The sequence below is a fragment of the Strongylocentrotus purpuratus genome, unplaced genomic scaffold (assembly GCF_000002235.5).
Source record: "Strongylocentrotus purpuratus isolate Spur 01 unplaced genomic scaffold, Spur_5.0 spur5_scaffold_1, whole genome shotgun sequence".
Taxonomy (NCBI): Eukaryota; Metazoa; Echinodermata; class Echinoidea; order Camarodonta; family Strongylocentrotidae; genus Strongylocentrotus; species Strongylocentrotus purpuratus.
In genome coordinates, this window is record NW_022145594.1 from 30832946 (window position 1) to 30852277 (window position 19332).

Consider the following 19332-nt stretch of genomic DNA (forward strand, 5'->3'; position numbering starts at 1 on the left):
ATTTCTAGGTGGACTACCTTTGCAATTTGCTACTGGAAAAAACGGCGGCTTTTGGAGAAAAAAAAATGGCGACTTTTTTCAAAATGGCCGCCATGTATAACTAGTGTTGTACAATTTGGGGGATTACTTTTTAACAGTACCTTATTTCACCATGTGTAAGGTGTCATATGAAAGAAAATTAATTTTTCTACAAGATGATACCTCATTCAATAGGTTTGGGAATGATTTGCATTATAATTTTGAGCCAAAAATGTAAGTTTTTACAATTTTTTCAGAAATATGAATTGTGCCAAAATACATATTTCTCCATATTTAATTGATTATAATGCTAACTGACTTGATACTTGCTGACAAACTGTTCAGAAACATGGTTGATATCATATGCAAATCGCAAGTCTATTGCTTTTATAACTAAAAAGTTATAGCGCTCTAAAGTTGACATTTTGATTTGAGCCAAAATGGCAAATTTGGTTGCTAAGGGCTGTCTTCTCCTTAGCAACGGTAACATAGTGATGTGAAAAACAGAATATATCGCGAGAAGAAGCTATTACTGAGCAGATGACTACTGTGATAGGAATTATGATGTCAGATGATGCATTTTCATCATATTTTAATGATATATATCGCTTAGTTCCCGTTGCTATGGTGATAATATGCTTAGCAACCAATATATAATGAGTTCTCAGAGTCAAATAAGGATATAGATCAGATAATACATAAAATTAGACCTGTTGCAAGTGGCAGACATAATTTTCCATCCTAAACATGTTCATAGTGCATGGTTTGGTTCAGAACTTTCAACCCCCCCCCCCCCCCATCCTACCCCCATCAAAAGTAATTTTGGGATGGGACAGTATGTTGTGTAGGACATGATGTGTGTTAAAAAATGATGCAGGATTTCTGTCAAGTGATATATAAAATGAGATCTGGATCCAGGTGATAGTCATGATTTTCAGTCTGAATCATGAAGATAATGGGTGGTAGGGTTCAGAATGTGCACCCTTCCCTTCATCTGTGACCCTCCCCCCTCGCCTAGAATAAAATTAGAGCAATTAGTGCGCAGCTATATTAATAAAGTAAGTGGCAAATGAAAAAGAGATAAAATAATCTTCACGCAGCATTTGCAATCTCTTGGTAGGCTATAATAGTTAATTTATCTGTCTGTGTCAGTGGGTTATACTTCTTGCCGTGCCACCCCCTCCATAGTTTTCATCTCAAAACTTTGGCATAATCCAATCGCTACAAAGCTATTAGAAAAAACTGGACGCTTTAGTTCAAAACTTGTACTCCCGTTTTATTTTTTGGTAGATTGAAAGACATTGACGAAAGTCATCAGAACCTGCAATTCAAACTCCACTACCGTTCCTGTCAATACCCCTCCCCGGCCCAGCTCTTCATACTCGCAAAATTAATGAGAGAAACTGATGCAAAGCACCATTTATTTAAAAGTACACTTCATTTTATAATTTTATAAATAGATCATGAAGAATCAAATGATACAGGGAAAAGCTTGAAATTATTCACTCTTCTGTTCCCTTCTAAAATTCTAAATAAATCTAGATAAATAAATCATGAATCAAAATCTAATCTCCAGTTTTGTGACAGAAAATGATTATCAGGACATTACCGAATAATACGAGACTCAACAGGATTTACACTCTGAAACATTTCCATGTACATACTTAGTCTTGGTTTGCATAGCTTGCACCCCCCCCTCACCCCTTCCGTGTCGCAAGCCCATCCAACCTCCTCTAGTTAAAAGCAATAGATATTAGTGCCAGGTACAATATAATTTTGAAAAATCAGTGTTAATCGTTTATGCCTAGATTGTTAAAGGCAAGTATATATGCCAACATTATATCCTTCTTGCTTCCCTCTTTTTCTAAAGTTTGACAAAAGTCAAAATAACCTGAGAGTTGGATTCATAAGACAGCAGGGTGTAAACGATTTAAGAGATTTGTAATAATCAGGGGCTTATAAGGGGAAAGGGGCCAATGTGCAAGTTATATACACACAAACAAAGTTTTTTAAAAATCAAATGAGGAAATAGCGAGGAGGCTTAGCAGAGAAAGCATTTACCGGTAGTTTCAACTAATTTGGTGAGGTTACAATTTGGTAGGTAATGATGTAACATAACATACATCCTTTATGAATAACTTAAAGTCTTTGAGCATTCCTTCTGATTTGTTGAAACTGAACCTTTATGAGCATAATGATGCTGCATTCAGGCGGCTTTTGGATGAGCTGGAAGCTCCTTTCATTTTTTACCTGATATGTATCACTCCGTGACCAAGAAAATTGTTAAATAACTTGATGTAGATATGACAGCTTAATACCGGACGACTATACACTAAAACGGGAGTTCCAGAGTATATCAGTCCTAGATCAGAGACGTGGTTCAAAACTTATATGTGATTATGCACCGATCACACCCACACCACCAATGATGGCTAGAGCACCTAATGGAGGAGATAATATCAAACTCCACACACTCTTATAAGAACCAAAGATTTGTGCGAACACATTGTGAAAAATCGAAGATGGAAATCAATGAAAAAATTTCAACTGAGATTTCCCTCACACAACTGCCCCGATACAACAATGACCCGATACCACAATAAAGTGGCGCCTAGAGCAATCAATGTAACTGCGCCCCAACCCCATTGCCCAAACTTATCTACATGTACGTAACTGCACAAGCAAGTGAGTAAAGCGACAGCCTTAGGAATTTTGCAAGGGAGCAAAGTGATCAAAGTGGTTTTCTATTCATTTCTACTTAAATGATGAACAAAATTAACGAACACTTCGGTCAAGGAATATAGCAAGGTAACCCAAAGATAAGATTTTTTCAAGAGTTGAAGTTTGTTTCAAAGGTTGAAACATGATTTTCTTTTGAGAAAGTTGAATCCCATTGCAAACATTCAGTTATTTAGGGTGCAATATCTCACAAGAGGCTGGTGAAACTTATAAAAGGGGGCAAAGCAATGGGAATTACTTTTTGGTGTCAAATTTGGAGCTATTTAAAAAGTGTTAATTATAAACTATGCCCTATATCTATATTTGTATGCAAAATTATGAGACCCGTGCGACCTACTAATGCGAGCCAAGACCGAGCTTTAACAAAAATTATATTTCTAAGGCATTTAGCCTCTCATATTGGGGCACATGTTTTCAATGCGATCAAAATTGTTCTTCTTTTCTCCCTTTAGTTTTCTCTCTTTTACGTTTTTGTGTGCCCCCTTTCTGTACTCTCTTCAAATGCACGTACCCCCTACCCCCATAGAGATGCCATTGCATTCCAAATAGATATAAATATGTGGGTTTGTGATTGGTTGGAGAGCTTTCGGTCAAACTGGATTAATCATCAATCTTAATTAAGACAGTGAACTGGACTCGTGTATTTTCACTGATGACGTTCATTGGTTTCTTGCAGAAGTCTATACTTGTAAAATTTGGGTAAAAGTCCATAAGGAGAGAGGGATTCCGAGACACACACAATGAGTTGGGCATTGGCATTTATATTCCCTTGGCCTTTGAAAGATTTAAATAATTTGACAAGACTCCTTTTCCCCATCATAATGTAATTCCAAATTGTAAACATTTAGAAAGTACACTTAGTTATGGTAAAAATGTCATTTTGTCATGAAAAATACACCAGATTATATGTATTCCAGCACCTAGTCGCATACTGGGATATGTCGTTATTCTAGCTTGTTGCTGCCTGGATAAGAGGAGGCGATTACCCAATATATGGATAGGTTCAAAATGGGCAGGGGAGCTGCACCCCCCTCCCCCACTCCAACTCATCATTTGATTTGATTCCGACCTCCAAGGATCTATTTTTTTAGAGAATGATGCCAGTCTATCATTTGAATTCATGTCTCTAACTATCTTACGCTTAATAGCAGGTTAATGAATTTATTGTACAAAATAAATTATTGGGGTCAATGACATTGACAAACTTTCCCATTAGATTTCAAATGCATTGAGAAGATTCATTGGGGAAAAAATACTGGACCAATTTTGTTTTTATTGCATTGTACTCTAAGAATATAGCTTTGTACAAACTGCTCATATTTTGTTCTAGGAGTGTGTGTGGGGATGGGTCACAGAAAGGGGGTAGGGTGCACATTCTGAACCCCTTTATCCATTGTCTTCATGATTCAGACTGAAAACCATGACTATCTTCTGGATCCAGAACTCATTTTATGTATCACTTGATCGATAGCCTGCATTATTTATGAACACACATCATGTCCTACACAACAAACTGCCCCCATCCCAAAATTACTCTTGATTTTAATGGGGGTGGGGGGGGGGGGCTTCAATGGGGGGAGGGGGTAGGGTGAAATTTCTGAACCACACCGTGCGCTATGAACATGTTTACAATGGCAAATTATGTCTGTCACTTGCAACAGGTCATATTTTATGTATTATTTGACCTATATCCTATTTGACTTTGATATATTGGTTGCTAGGCATATTATCACCATAGCAACGGAAATTAAGCGATATATTTCATTAAAATATGATGAAAATGCATTATCTGACATCATACTTCCTTTCAAAGTATTCATCTGCTTGGTGATAGCATCTTTTTGTGATATATTCTATTTTTCACGTCACTATGTTACCGTTGCTAAGGAAAAGACAGCCCTTAGCAACCAAATTTGCCATTTTGTCTCATAACAAAGTGTCAACTTTAGAGCGCTATAACTTTTTAGTCAAAAAAGCAATAGACTTGAAATTCGCACATGATATCAACCATGCTTCTAGACAGTTTTAAAGCAAGTTTCAAGTTAGTCAGCATCATAATCGATTAAATATGGACAAATTTATGTACTTTGGCGCAATTCATATTTTTGAAAAAAATTGTAAAAAATGACATTTTTTGCTCAAAATTATTATGCAAATCATCCCCAAACCTATTGATTGAGGTATCATCTTGTGGGAAATTCAATTGTCTTTCATATGACGCCTTACACATCGTTCCTATTTTAATGAAGTGACGATAATGAGGAAAATCCGCACACAAATTGTTCGCGATTTTCATTCACTACCGTCACTTCGTGAAAATAGGGACGACACAGTATAATGAGGTACTGTTAAAAAGTAATCTCCATATTTGTAGAACAGTATTTATTCATGGCGGCCATGTTTTTCCAGTAGCATATTGCAAAGGTAGTCCACCTAGAAATTGTGAAGGGAGGTCCCCTGAACACGTTAATACCCAACAACATTTTACAACATTCCATGTCTCACGAACCTGCTGTGCCCCCTGGGTATGAACATATAAACAAATTTCTGATGTATTTACTGTTCGTCAACTTCAAATTTTCATTTTTTTAGTTCTGCTGTTTGAGGGTGTCATCTGGACTAAGATTCAATAACAATAACAATTAAACCTTATGAATTACAACTTACAAAGCAATTCCACGTGATATGGAAAGAACTTACAGAAATGTAGTCTTCCTTTTGTTTTGTACACAAAATCAGAAATTTTCCATAAAGTCACAAAAGATTAAAGACTCTGTAATGGTACAATTTTCATAAACTTTGTGTCAAAAGATGTACACGACTTGAAGTAAAAACAAAAATAAGTCAAAAAGTGGCTGGGCTTGAAATGACGGAAAATTAAAATTAAAATCTTTGTACAGCTTCATGTGAAACTAATTCAATCATCTCCCTTACACAGCACAAAGTGAGTGGGTCTGTAACCATGTATTAATGACCACAGCCCATGAGACCGACAGCCCACAAGACCGACAATATCTGTCTAGCAAACCATCTGAAAAGTTGTTAGAAGGTCCATGAGACCAACGACCCATAGACTGACAACCCACAAGACTGACATGTTTGTCTTGTGGGTGTTCTGACAACTATTTTTTTAAGGGTTCAACAGACCGGCAGTATCAGTCTCATGGGCTGGTCGTCTACTGGGATGTCCTGCTATAAAATAAACCCTATTTGTACCAAACCAGGAAGTGTCAAATTAGTGTTTGTTGGCTGTCTGCAAGAGCAATACATTATCAATGGCTGTAAAGGCCTTCTTGCGGGCAGCCGACATGATTTCCTTCTTTTTCTCACCTGTCCGCTTCAGGACTAGACTGCCAGCGAGTAGTTTGCCAGAGAGGGACCCTAAGTCACTTCTTTCTAATCCCTCTGCTAGAAGAGCCCTGATGTCTGTGCCTGGAGGCTGTTTGTCTCTCCATCTCGTGAAGACTGTCATCAATGCATCACTGGTATTTAGGCTACGTTCCTTGATATGATCAAGCTCTGTAATGGAGATCTTCAGGTGAACGCCCACCTTGTTGTAGTAGCTTGGGCCAATTTGCTCGGACAGCTTTATAAATTCCTCCTCACTGACAATACTGTAATTTAAAAAAAAGATTTTATCAAGCATCTTGTATCTCTAAAGTATCTTGTATTGTGTTGTAACCCCTACTGTACATTCATTTAAGCACCAGTTTTAAGTTTAGTTCAGTAGCCGATGAGCATCCATACGAAACAGACTGTACAACTAACTACATGGAAAAAATAAACTACTCCAACCTACAAAATATGTACACTAGCTCCTACAGTTGAGCACTGTCAGTACCTGCAGCTTCATGTGCATACTACCTGTTTTTATTAAGCTACATGTACTGATAAGATTTATTTAAAGGTATGTTGAAGCGTACACACACACAAGACATATACCTCATTTAGCAGTGCATTTGAATATATGCAATAAAAATTGGCATGCATGTATGTGATGTTATGCTCTGATAATAGGAAAAGTACTTTATTATCCCTACTGCTCATTACTATTGCAATAAAGAAAAGGAAATAAGCTTCAAATACATATAGACTGACCTGTCTGGTCCAGGGTTGGTTTCAACATCACCAGATCTCATCAGGAGAATCATGAGCAGATACAGAAGGCAGAATCCATCCATGGTTCCAGATGTCCTTCTCAATCGACAGAAACTCGGTCCGCTGGAAAGGCACATTAAAGCAAACCCCAGCAAGATATCCTGTAATTGGCAAAAAGAGGAATTCCGCAGTTTACTATGCAAATTGAAGTGAATTAATTTGAAAGGAATTTATTTATTCACCACCATTGAAAACATTGAAACAAAAGATCCTAAATATAAACATCACATGAATTAAAATAAATGTTCTACAGCAATTAAATAATAATTTTTTTAAAATAGTTACGGTATAAGCAAGTTTAGTGTCAAGAGTAAAACAATAAATGACTATTTACAAGTAAATTACTCATATAAGTGAGTAGTGACATACGTGAATGTACAATGTACATAAAATGGTTCACTTTTACACTTTTTCCCCTTATCCAAATATTTGCCTCCTGACTTGACTCGATCTTGCGATTTAACACTGAACTTTATTCAAAGATAAAAGGAGCTGAAATGTATTTTGAAGATCTAGCTTATATCCAGGAAGGGGGCCGGGAGGGGTGAATGGGTGTCCCTATGTTCTGAAGAGAGACAAAATACACATTTAAAGGATTTATGAAATAAAGCTAATTTAATATCATATTGAGATTATGATTGTGTACACGGTAGGGTGTAAATACAAAGAAATACTAGTAGAGTATTATGGAAATTAAAATAGAGACCGTGGTGATATGAGATGCTGTGAATTCTTTACGGTCTTTATAGGGCGAAAACAGAATCTGGATCATTGTGTTTAACTGACTCCTACCAATTTAAAGTAAAGCAAACCATAATTGCCACTCCTCTTACAGTAATCAGAAAAATCAAAGGAGAAAGGTGAAAGTTGAAACAAAATCAGACCAATAATAAGAGAGTTATGAATGTCTGAAATATGAGATCTCTATATCTATGTGAATCTCGAATTGGCAATTTGGTCAGTGGATTGTGATGTAATCAAGGACAACTCTTCCATTTATTGTGTGCGAAAATAACATTTATTACCCTTCTCATTCTCCACTAGGGACTATACAATTGATTTTTCCTTTAAACCTTAATGTTTAACAGACTCGTCGGCTTCAGCTGATGTAGATGCACCATGCATGAGTGATATATATATACAGTGTGTCCAAAAAAAAAGGAAACCAAAAAGTATCCATGTTTTATAATAACTTAATCACAACTACAATTAATAAATGACCCATATTTGTAAAGCTTAGATCCTCTTCTTTCATTTGATGCTACTCATATGACACAAATTTTATGCATTAGTGATTCAAAGTAATTTGAAGGAAGGATGAACTTTCTAGAAATGTGATTTTTGTTCTTTGAAATTCAGATACCCGCCGAATGATTTTTTAGTTTTCTTCCGCACTGTATATTTAGCAAGCCCATACAAACTTTTTTTAAGGGCAGGTTCTTAGGGCTGCCAACTTTAAGCCAGAGGTGAGAGTGAGATATTGCGAGGGAGCAAAGTGACTGAGCAGGGGGAGGGTATGGGAGCTTTTACATTTTTAAACTTGAAATTGTGCAATGTGGTACATACTGTACCTAGTAAGGAAATTTGGGCTTAAGATTAATTGTATCTACGTAATCGTATTGTGATTTGATCGACCAAAATTTTTGAATAGATTTTTCATGAAGAAAACACATAATTGACAAACTAATAAATATTTTTATTTTTTTTTAACAATTTTGTTTTATTTCTCCAGATGTGTAATACAAACCATGACATACAATTGAATAAAATAAACATGTTCAATATTGATACTTTTACATAAACATAATTAAACACAAACTTATTTGCAGTATCATATAACTTAGCAACAAAGTAAACGTATAAGTACCTAAACATAATATGTCAATTGTAAATGTTATTTACTTATATATTACAAAAAAAAACAAATCTGGAGACAATTTTACTGAAACAATCCTGCCCCCTCCCTGCCCCCTCCATCACACAGACATACTCACCCACTCACACACATACTCACCCACCCACCCACCCACCCCCCCCCCCACCCCACACACACACACAGTACTCACTCAGTGGATGTCTGCCAACATTCTCAACTTAAGAAAAATATACTAAATAAGTTATCCAGGCCGCAAAACCGAGTTACGCTTTTAACAAGCTCACGGTGGAGAAGAAAGCAAATCTTAATTAATCTTTAGCTGCTCCCACTTTAAAAAATGTGATCCTAGCTTTCCCATTTTAATTGCTATTTTCTTTTCCTCATCCCTATACTTAAAAATGCTTTTTTTCATCTTTTCTAAAGTTAGTACTCGCCCCCCCCCCCCCCCCCCCCCCGATCTTGACATAAATGTAACATACTTCACCATGAAAATGATAGTATTACACATTTTTATTCTATATGAACTACCTACCAACCCAACAAATATATCTCGCCATTCTAAATCTTTAATTTCATCTAACTCAAAAAGTTGTATTAAAGCCTGCCATAACCTTTGAACGCTCCCACAAGATAAAAATAAATGTTTGTATGTTTCTATTTCCTGCTTACAAAACGAACATAAATTATCACCAACAAAACCAAATCTATGAAGATGCTCATTAGTGTATATGGCTCCATGCAATAATTTAAATTGAAATTCACGTTGTTTTCTAATGAGTATAGTAATTCTTGGTCTAACAAATATTTCTTTTATTTCTTTATCTATAAAATCATAATCATTTTGCCCATCCCTTACCTGCAAATCATACGTTCGTTGCAGTGCTTTGATGAAATAATCATAGATTGTTCTTGAACCCACATCCACAAATTGTATTTTTTTACTAGAAATATGGAAATAAGTATTAAAGCTTATCAAATCAACCTCGAGGAATTCTATTAACCCTGAATCATCCTTCCATAACCTGGGTATCGCATCATAAATATCAATAATCATAAGCAAATTATTACCTTTCATACCGAGGTTCATAAAATATTTAACAGGAAGGACACACACACAACACACACACACACACACACACAAACAAAAATAGTATATTAAGTAGTGTCATACACAGTTCCAACATAAACCATATGCCAAATACATACATGTATGATTCAGTTACATACAGCCAAGACCGAGTTCAGAGGAGCAAAGCGTCCAAGGGCTGGGGCAGAGCCAGAGGAGGGTGGTTTGGGAGGGGGTATCCCCCTCCCGGGCTCTCACGGTAAGGGAGATATTGCATTTATTTACATATAATAATGGTGCAATTTGGTGCATGTAATCTCATCCCTCAGTGGGAATTATGGAATCTGAGTTACAATGTTACATGTCATGATTAAAAAAACCAAAGAAACATGGCTATGCTCTTATCAGCTGTTTATGGTTCAAACATAATCAAATAATATTTACACAAACATGACACAAATCTGACACTAATATGCCATAATATAAAAACAAAAGTGGCAATACAGTACGGTATACCCTTGACTTGCAGGGGTGGGCCTGGCCTGACATATCAGAATGCTGCTGAAATTACTCCCGTAGTGCAGTGGCCAGCGTGGCAGCCGTGGTGCGCATGGTGCTGCAAACACTCACAAAATGACCCCTGGGTGACCGTATACTTTTGGTATAGTTACAAGTTTTATATATGTATCATATAGAAGACAATACTTCAATTTGATGGAGGAGCTTATAAATGGATATAAAATAAATCAAAATCTCTGTAGGCCTAATCTTTAAGGGATTGGGTAACTTTATCTCAGCTTCTGAAACAAAATCCTGGATTTAGCTCATGCTGCATTGATAATCATAAACCTTTAGGTCAGTCAGTAACCCCATGACTTTTACAAGTCGATTGCCTGTCTGATTATCAAGATATTTATGAGTGGAAATCAAAATTTAATTTGGCGTTTTCTTAACGGTTTTCATAACACTACAGTCTATTGGGGAAAATGAGTACCGGGTATGGTAAAACCGGTCACTCAATTTTCTAAAACTTTTTTGAGGCACTTCTGTGATCATTTTGAAGCACGTGATTTTTTTAAACACAATGTATCTCAGATTTAACATTGTTAAACGATGCATTTTATAAGCTAGTTCGTAATTAGCCACTGGAGTCGTATGACGTCAACGTGTCATAGCTAGGTCACATGAGCATAATATCTCCAAACGCCCACAAGCTTGTGTGTTTAGCGTCTATACTATGGGATGGTGGGAAGAAGGAAACAAATCGTGTGATGCAATAAACTTATGAAGTGCTACTGCGCGGATCGGATCGAAGCGAATGGTGGTTTCATAATTTTTCCTTTTTTCCTATTTCACGAAAGTATCTTTTCTGTGTACAGCCTTGGCAGCTTGCATGGCTGATGGAATTCAAGATTCTACGTCAATAGTGAGAAATTAGCTGAAAATATGAGGCAATGACTGCGACATTGGGATTGTTTTAATGCCACAACCTTTACTTTAATTGTTTATGACAAAGTCTATGATGGCCGACCATTGCCACATCCTATGTATCGTGCGGGTGCATCTCTTATATTTACCTCATGAGGAATCCCCTCAAATTTTATGGCATACCGTATTTGCCAGCTTAAAGGCCACATTTTTTCGGAAGAGAAAATATCAAAAAGTTTGGGTGCGGCCAACAGTTGAATTCGGCAGTCAAAACAGCACGTATTTGTACATATATGGGACCAACCTAAGTACAATGATTATACCAGTTAATGTACAAACAGTACAATGGTACAGGACATTTCTAGAATAACTCCACACATGACTTACTGACAATTTGGTTATATTGTTGACATGAAGTTTTGTCAATCTCGTGAATAAACTTCATAACTCACCAACCAAAAACTACGGTAGATCTAGATCTAAGTTCGTGCCACAGCTAATGCCTAGTTCACACCGACGCCGAATGTCGCGCTTTAAATCGGCGATCAATTCGGCGTCATTTTTTCAAAAAATCTCACGATCTCCTGAGATATGTTATGCTAAGTTCACACCGACGCTGAATTGATGGCGAATTAAATCGGCGGCAAAGCGTAACAAAGCTTAATTAAAGCGTAAAGACCGTAATAGAGCGTGAGAAAGCTTTGAGCAATTCGGGACATTCGGCAAGAGCGCCAAAAATTCAAACTCTGTTAAGCTTTCCTACGCTTTGAGCAAAACTTTGATAAGCTTTGTGACGCTTTGATAAGCTTTAATACGCTCTCCCCGCTTTACGCAATTCGTGACAGATCGCCTCAAATTTTTAAACAGCTTAAATTTTTTTGGCGCTCTTGCAGAATGTCCCGAATTGCTCAAAGCTTTCTCACGCTCTATTACGGTCTTTACGCTTTAATTAAGCTTTGTTACGCTTTGCCGCCGCTTTGCCGCCGCTTTGCTCGCCGATTTAATGCGCCATCAATTCGGCGTCGGTGTGAACTTAGCATTAAGCAACCTCAATCCTCGCAGCCGCACCAATCATGCCAAACTATTGCGCAATACACAATCGACTGGCGGCTGGAGAGAAGGCTGAAATAAGACGCCATCTGGCTTGCTGCCTATGGTGTCGGCAAAAAAGCAAAACAAAAAAGTTTTTAAAATATTTAGAAAAAATTATAATCATTTTTTTGTGTCTACAAAATGTTAAAGTAGGGGGTGCGGCCTATACGGCGCTGCGGCCTTAACGCAGGAAAATAAGGTATGCCAATATGCAGCTGTAGGCTAGCGTAGAAATGAATGGAATAGCTGAATGAGAACAAAGACATTTTTGTTAATCGAGTATCTGCATGTTGTGGTCATTGGTCACAATCTTAATCGATTTCTTCATATCTGACTGCCATTTTTTATGTGCAATTTTTTCCTATATGGTAGTTATTATATTCTTCATTATGTTGTAAGTTGGCATTTTATATGTTTTAAAGTTAATAGGGATTATGTAGTGCAAAGGTGCCCTGCTTCTCCAGCCAATAGGGACTTTTAGATTTGCGCATTGACATAGTGGACTGCTACTTGTGACGTCCTTTTAAGGCACTGTGAAGTCCTTTTATACTGCCAGTGCCTTAAAAGGACGTCACATGTAGCAGTCCACTACATGTATGTCAACATGCAAATCTAAAAGTCCCTAATGACAAATCGTTTCCCTCTTTTCTGGGTGTATTTCTATTACTCATTTGGAGTACCCCCTATTCCCATTGAACTCTTTGGCTTTGCATGAGTGCATTTCTGTTGTGTTGGGTTGGCATCGGTGAATGCTCTTTATGTACAAAGTTCACCATAAAACGAAATGAATATATTTTTCAAAAATACAAAAATGAGAGATACAACACGTGCCGTAAAGTATTTTGGTGACAATAGTCAAATTACTGACTAATTGCCTATAAACCAAAACACAACAACAACAATAGTGGGTTCTTGTATAGCACTCATGTCTGTCAGACTTGACACTCCTGGCGCTCCCGATGATTTAAATTTTTTTGTCATAGGTTTGGACACTACGCAAAATGTTTTGCTCTGAGTAGGATCCTCCGCAAAGATTAGAGTTGTGGCCCTGTCGCCAGTTGCGAAAACTGTCTATTAAAATCATGTAGAACCTTAAATTCATTTAATTCAATACAAAGAAAGCATTTCTTTCAGAGTACATTGTTAGATCTTTTCCCAGTGCTTAATTAATATTCATTATTATTTTCAATTTCCTATAAAATATCCATCACTATATTTATAACTCCTGTATACTTATATAATTTTTTGGTGTCAAACTTATTTACACCAGCGTATTTTCATTTTTATTTTCATCATCATCATCAACATCATCCCCATCACCAGATTTTGTTTTAATTTTTGGTCATCACCACCCCCCACCCCCCCCCCCCCCCAGGGTTACGTTACCCCGGGCTATCACGCTATCAAGCAATCGCTTAATGTTATAGCCTTTCTTCTTCTGCAACTTTCTAAATGAATAATTCTTGTTATTGTATTAAAGTTAAATTACCGGTATGTTTTCATGTCATCAATTAATTTTATTATACAGTGCATCCCAGAAAAAACAAAACCGAGAATTATCAATGTTTTATCATAACTTACCATAATCACGATTAAAATTAACAAATGACACATATTTGTATTAAAGCTTAGATCCTCCACTTTCATTTGATGCATGAGTGATCAAAATCAATTTGAAGAAATGGTACCAAAGAGTCATTTGGGGGATGGAATCTAAATTTCGAAGAGAAAATCACATTTCCAGAAAGCTCATTTTCTGCCTTTTCATATGACACCTCAATCAGGAAAAATGAGGTAGGACAAGTAGGAATAACCACACATACATTACTGTCCTGGCTGTGTATTAAAAGCTGTGCTATTGATTCTCAACATTTCAAACACCACTGTAACAATTGATGACATCTAATTGGCAGTAAAATACAATTGTTTCAACTTACCGATGTTAGAAAGAATAATTAAAAAATTTAAATTGCGAGTCTACTGTCAAACTTGCCGCATTTTAGTGTTGTGAGTGTATTGACTATCAATGTATTCAAATGCTGCCTATATAACACGTAGTGCAGTGCTATACTAGAGGTCAATACGCATTAGCATTGACTCACTTAGACCGAAAACTTCAGTCTCTCTAATCGTCGGTTGTTCCACTGAGACTACGTCTGGCTCCACTAGACCTCCGATTATAGAGACTGAAGTACGGCCTATGGGGACCGTGAGGGTAGAGTGAACAAACAGAGATGAACGAAATACTCCGAGGTTTTTCTCTTTTTACTTCTTCAACAAATCTAATTTTGCTGCCATTCTACAGCCCCCGTGATCTATACAATAACTAAAACTTAAATATATACTTTGACTTACGATAGCTTGCTTATTCAGCTCCAAAATTAATGATTAGAGTCTTATCCGAGAAAGTCTCCTAGTCGTTGTCAGCCATCTTGGTTTTAGTTGATGAATATTAATTTTTTTCTTTGCGAACGTCCAATAGCTACCGTAGCTACGTACAAGTCAGCCCGGCTTGACCCACGAAACGAGTGCTCTGATTGGCCATTGGCTATGTTTTGGTAGGTTGACCCGGAAATATATCGGCCGCCGGGTCATATAGCTCTATGTTCGAGTGCATGAACTTACGGTTTCACAGTTCTGAGACGAAAATGGGACAATTTGTATGAGATTTCAATTAAAAATATGTAGTGTAAATAGGAGAACACTACTTATACCCATTTTACATCCGATTTAGAAATCAGAAAATAAGATCTAGATCTAGAAAATCGGGGGAGAAATGTCATGGTCGTGAGATCTCTGGGTCACCGTCTGTATTGGGGAATGTCAACAAATGTCAGTTCTATTAAAGAAATGACCCAAATCAGACGGTTATTTCTGTCTATGACTCGCTATGCTTTGCTGGAGTGGGAATCAAAATTAAATACTTGCATTTCTATAATTTTATTACACAAATTCGTTTTCACTGGCTGCCTGCCATAGCAACAAACAGAATCGACAAAAGACTTAACTCCGTTTCGTTGACGATCAGCCATAGACGAAAAAAAAGTTAAAGAAAGATATCCCCATCCCCATACTTACCAGGTCGTAATTTTCTGTGGCTACAGCTACATCGAGGTTTTGGCAACTACTCGTTCGTCCGCATGCACAAATGCCACAAGTATGTGTAGCGTTTATGGGGTGGTGGGAAGCCGGGAACAAATACGTGTGATGCAATGCAGCGCTCCTGTGTTGATCGGATCAGATCTAGAGCGAATGCGGAATGGTGGTTTTCCTATTTCACGAAAGTGTCATTTCTGTCTACAGCCTGGGCATGTAGCTTGGATGATGAAAATCAAGGTTCTACATCAATAGTGAGAAATTAGCTGAAAATACTACGCAATGGCTGCGACATTGGGATCGTTGCGCACGTATTGCTACTACTTGACTTGTCTGGGCATGATGTCCACGGCCACGCCCTACTTGTATCAAGCGTGTGCGCGCGCTCTTTTCATTACCTCATGGGGAATCCCCTTTTATGGCCTATGCCCAGCCTATGCCAATATGCGGTTGTAGTGTAAACATGAGTTGAAAAGCTGAATGAGAACAAAGAAAGGTTTGTTGCAATCGAGTATCTGCGAGTTATAGTCATCGGTCACAATCTTAATCAAATTCTCTTCACACCTCACACCTGTGCATTTTCCCCTAGTTTTCCCATCTTCATTATGTAATTGTTGTAGATTGGAATTGTATACACTATGAACATGACGACAAAGAAAGCGGACAAAATATACAGTTCCTCAGGTAGACAAAGGAACATCCCTTCACTGCTATTATGTAAAAAGGTGAATATGCATGTGACACCTGTTCTACACATTTTTACATAATAGCAGTAAAGGGATGTTCCTTTGTCTACCTGAGGAACTGTATATTTTGTCCGCTTTCTTTGTCAGTCATATTCATAGTGATATATTGTAAATTAAATAGGAAGTATGTGGTGCAAAGATGCCCCTCCCCTGCTTCTCGAGTCAATGACAAATTGTTACCCTCCTTTCATGGGGGTATCTCTATTACTCATCTGGAGTACCCCCTATAGGAAAAAGTGGTGGATCTAGGGGGGGGGGGCTGCCCCTGGCCCAAAACAGGTAAATTTAACCTTTTTTGAAGAAAAAAATGAAGACGGGCCCCCTCCCCCTTTCCTCAAGAGGGGTGGGGGGTGGGAGGTGGATGTTGAGTAAACATACCTCCCTCCTCCAACCTATTCGCTTGCTAGCTGATTTGGCGCTCAAGAAATAAACAAATTAGTGTTCACTACCCCTCCCCCACCCCATGAGAAACCTCATTACCCCCCCCCCCCACGCTTATTTGCCGGCTGGCTGATTCGGCGCTAAATATTCTCTCACGAATTGGGAAGAAACAAATTAGTGCTCTTTACCCCCTCCCCCCTGTTGAGAAAGAAAAAATTCCTCTTACCCCTATCCCCCGCCCCCCGCTTATTCGTCGCTAAATATTTTCTCACGAATTTGGCCCCCTATTTGGCCCCTCCCTTGCCGCCGGCTGGATCCGCCCCTGTATAGGGAGTAGGCCTACCGTTGAATCGTTTCCCTCCTTTTGTTGTTGTTGTTGTTGTTGTTGGGTTTTAAGGCTGTCTAATCTGAAAAGATTATTATTTCCGCCTGGCAATACTGTTTTTCGAGTTATTCAGTAATGATTATTAGATGGCGCTGTTTCCTTTTTTTCTGGTTCAAATATTGATTCAGTGAGTTTCACAGCTTCCGTTCAATCGATGGTGTGGACAATAATTTAGATGTCGACCATGAACAGGGTGTAGGTATTAATTAATAAAGGTTGATTGTTCAGTGCTAAACTATACTTTTCTTCCCTACCTCTCCGAGAGAGAGAAGGTGAACATGAAATAATATAAATACAAAATAAAACTTTGGTTTTTAGCAGGGGCGTAGACAACGGGGGGGGGGGGGGGGGGGGGGGGGGGATGAGGAGGATGCATCCCCCCACCTTTTGAGGTGGGGGGGGGGGTGCCACTACCTCACTTGTCTATGATGGCCACTGCCACGCCCTACATATATTGCGCACGTAATGCCACTACTTCACTTGTCTATGATGGCCACGGCCACTGCCACATATATCGAGCGAGCGCGCGCGCTCTTATAATTACCTCATGGGGAATCCCCATTTTATGGCCTATGCCAATATGCGGTTGTAGTGTAGAAATGAGTTGAATAGATGAATGAGAACAAAGCAGGGGCGTAGACAACGGGGGGGATGAGGGGGATGCATCCCCCCCACCTTGTGAGGTGGGGGGGGGGGATGGCATGTACAATCATCCCCCCCAGGTTTTGGGGAATGATATTTGCTTACTTAATAAGTCATAATGATGATAATAATAGTAATAATAATAATGATAACAATTATAATATTAATAATAATAATAATTATGATGATGATAATAATAATCCTCATCATTATTGTAATTGTGTTTATTGTTATTAGCCGCATTCACACGGTGAAAGCCAATTCAGACGGTAAAAAAAAGAAAATCTTACAAGTATTTTGTGGTTATCTTGTGGTTTGGAAACCACAAGATAACCACAAGATTAAACAGGCGCGGATCTACGGGGGGGGGGGGGGGGGGGGGGTTAGGGGGTTTAAACCCCCCCCCCCTTGGGCGGCCCCCCCCCCAAAAAAAAGAACGCACGCTGGAGAGAAACCCTTTCAAGTGCAAATATTGTGAGAAGATATTCAACTCATCTGGTAACTTAACCAAACACATGATAACTCTGGATATAACTGTGTATTTAACTGTTACTTGATTTAAAAAGACATTATCATGCACTGCTTTTTATGGTCTCCATTGTGTTAATAGATGCCAAGAAAACATCACTTACGGGGTTCAAATAAACACCCCCCAAAAAATCGGCTCGCCGCTTCGCGGCTCGTGGACGATGCTCCGCATCGTCATTATTTTGGTCAACCCCCCCCCTTAGCAAAAAGCTAGATCCGCCCCTGAGTCATCCCCCCAGGTGTGCGAACCTGTCTACGCCACTGGAACAAAGACAGGATTGTTGCCAGCAAGTACTAGTACCTGCGTGTTGTGGTCATTGGTCACAATCTTAATCATTTTCTTCACACTTGACTGCCGGTTTTTATGTGCATTTTCCCCTAGTTTTCCTATCTTCATTATGACATTGTTGTAGATTGGGACTTGTATATATTGTAAATTAAATGTGCAAAAATGCCCCTCCCCTGCTTCTCGAGTCAATGACAAATTGTTTCCCTCCTTTCAGGGGGTATCTCTATTACTCATCTGAAGTACACCCTATAGGAAAAAGTGGTGGATCTAGGGGGGGGGGGGGGGCAGCCCCTGGCCAAAAACAGGTAAATTTAACCTTTTTTGAAGAGAAAAAATGAAGATGGGCCCCTCCCCCTTTCCTCAAGAGGGGGGGGGGGGGGGGGCTGGGTGGTAGGTGGATGTTGAGTAAACATACCTCCCCCTCCAACTTATTCGCTTGCTAGCTGATTAGGCGCTCAAGAAATAAACAAATTAGTGCTCACTACCCCTCCCCCACCCCATGAGAAAACACCTCCTTACCCCCCCCCCCCCCCCACGCTTATTTGCCGGCTGGCTGATTCGGCGCTAAATATTCTCTCACGAATAGGGACGAAAACAAATTAGTGCTCCTTAATTACCCCCTCCCCCCTGTTGAGAAAGAAAAAAAAACTCCTCTTACCCCCCCCCCCCCGCGCTTATTCGCCGCTAAATATTTTCTCCCGAATTTGGCCCCCTATTTGGCCCCTCCCTTGCCCCGGCTGGGAATACCGTTGAATCGTTTCCATCCTTTTGTTGTTGTTATTGTTATTGGTGTTGTTGTTGGGTTTTAAGGCTGTCCAATCTGAAAAGATTATTTCCGCCTGGCAATACTGTTTTTCGAGTTATTCAGTAATGATTATTAGATGGCGC

The 19332-nt window shown here is 38.7% G+C and overlaps 1 protein-coding gene across 1 annotated transcript in view; it reads right to left on the minus strand.

Moving 5' to 3' along the window:
- LOC105440660 overlaps positions 1-15784 on the minus strand; it is a 31815-nt gene extending 16031 nt beyond the window's left edge. Inside the window, exons 1-3 of the mRNA XM_030978035.1 lie at positions 15456-15784; positions 6856-7016; positions 6088-6371 (exon numbers count right to left, since the gene is read on the minus strand). Coding sequence (XP_030833895.1) covers positions 6088-6371; positions 6856-6992 — 421 coding nt within the window. The 5' untranslated portion in view covers positions 6993-7016; positions 15456-15784. The remainder of the gene's footprint in view (positions 1-6087; positions 6372-6855; positions 7017-15455) is intronic.
- Between the last annotated feature and the right edge of the window lie 3548 nt (positions 15785-19332).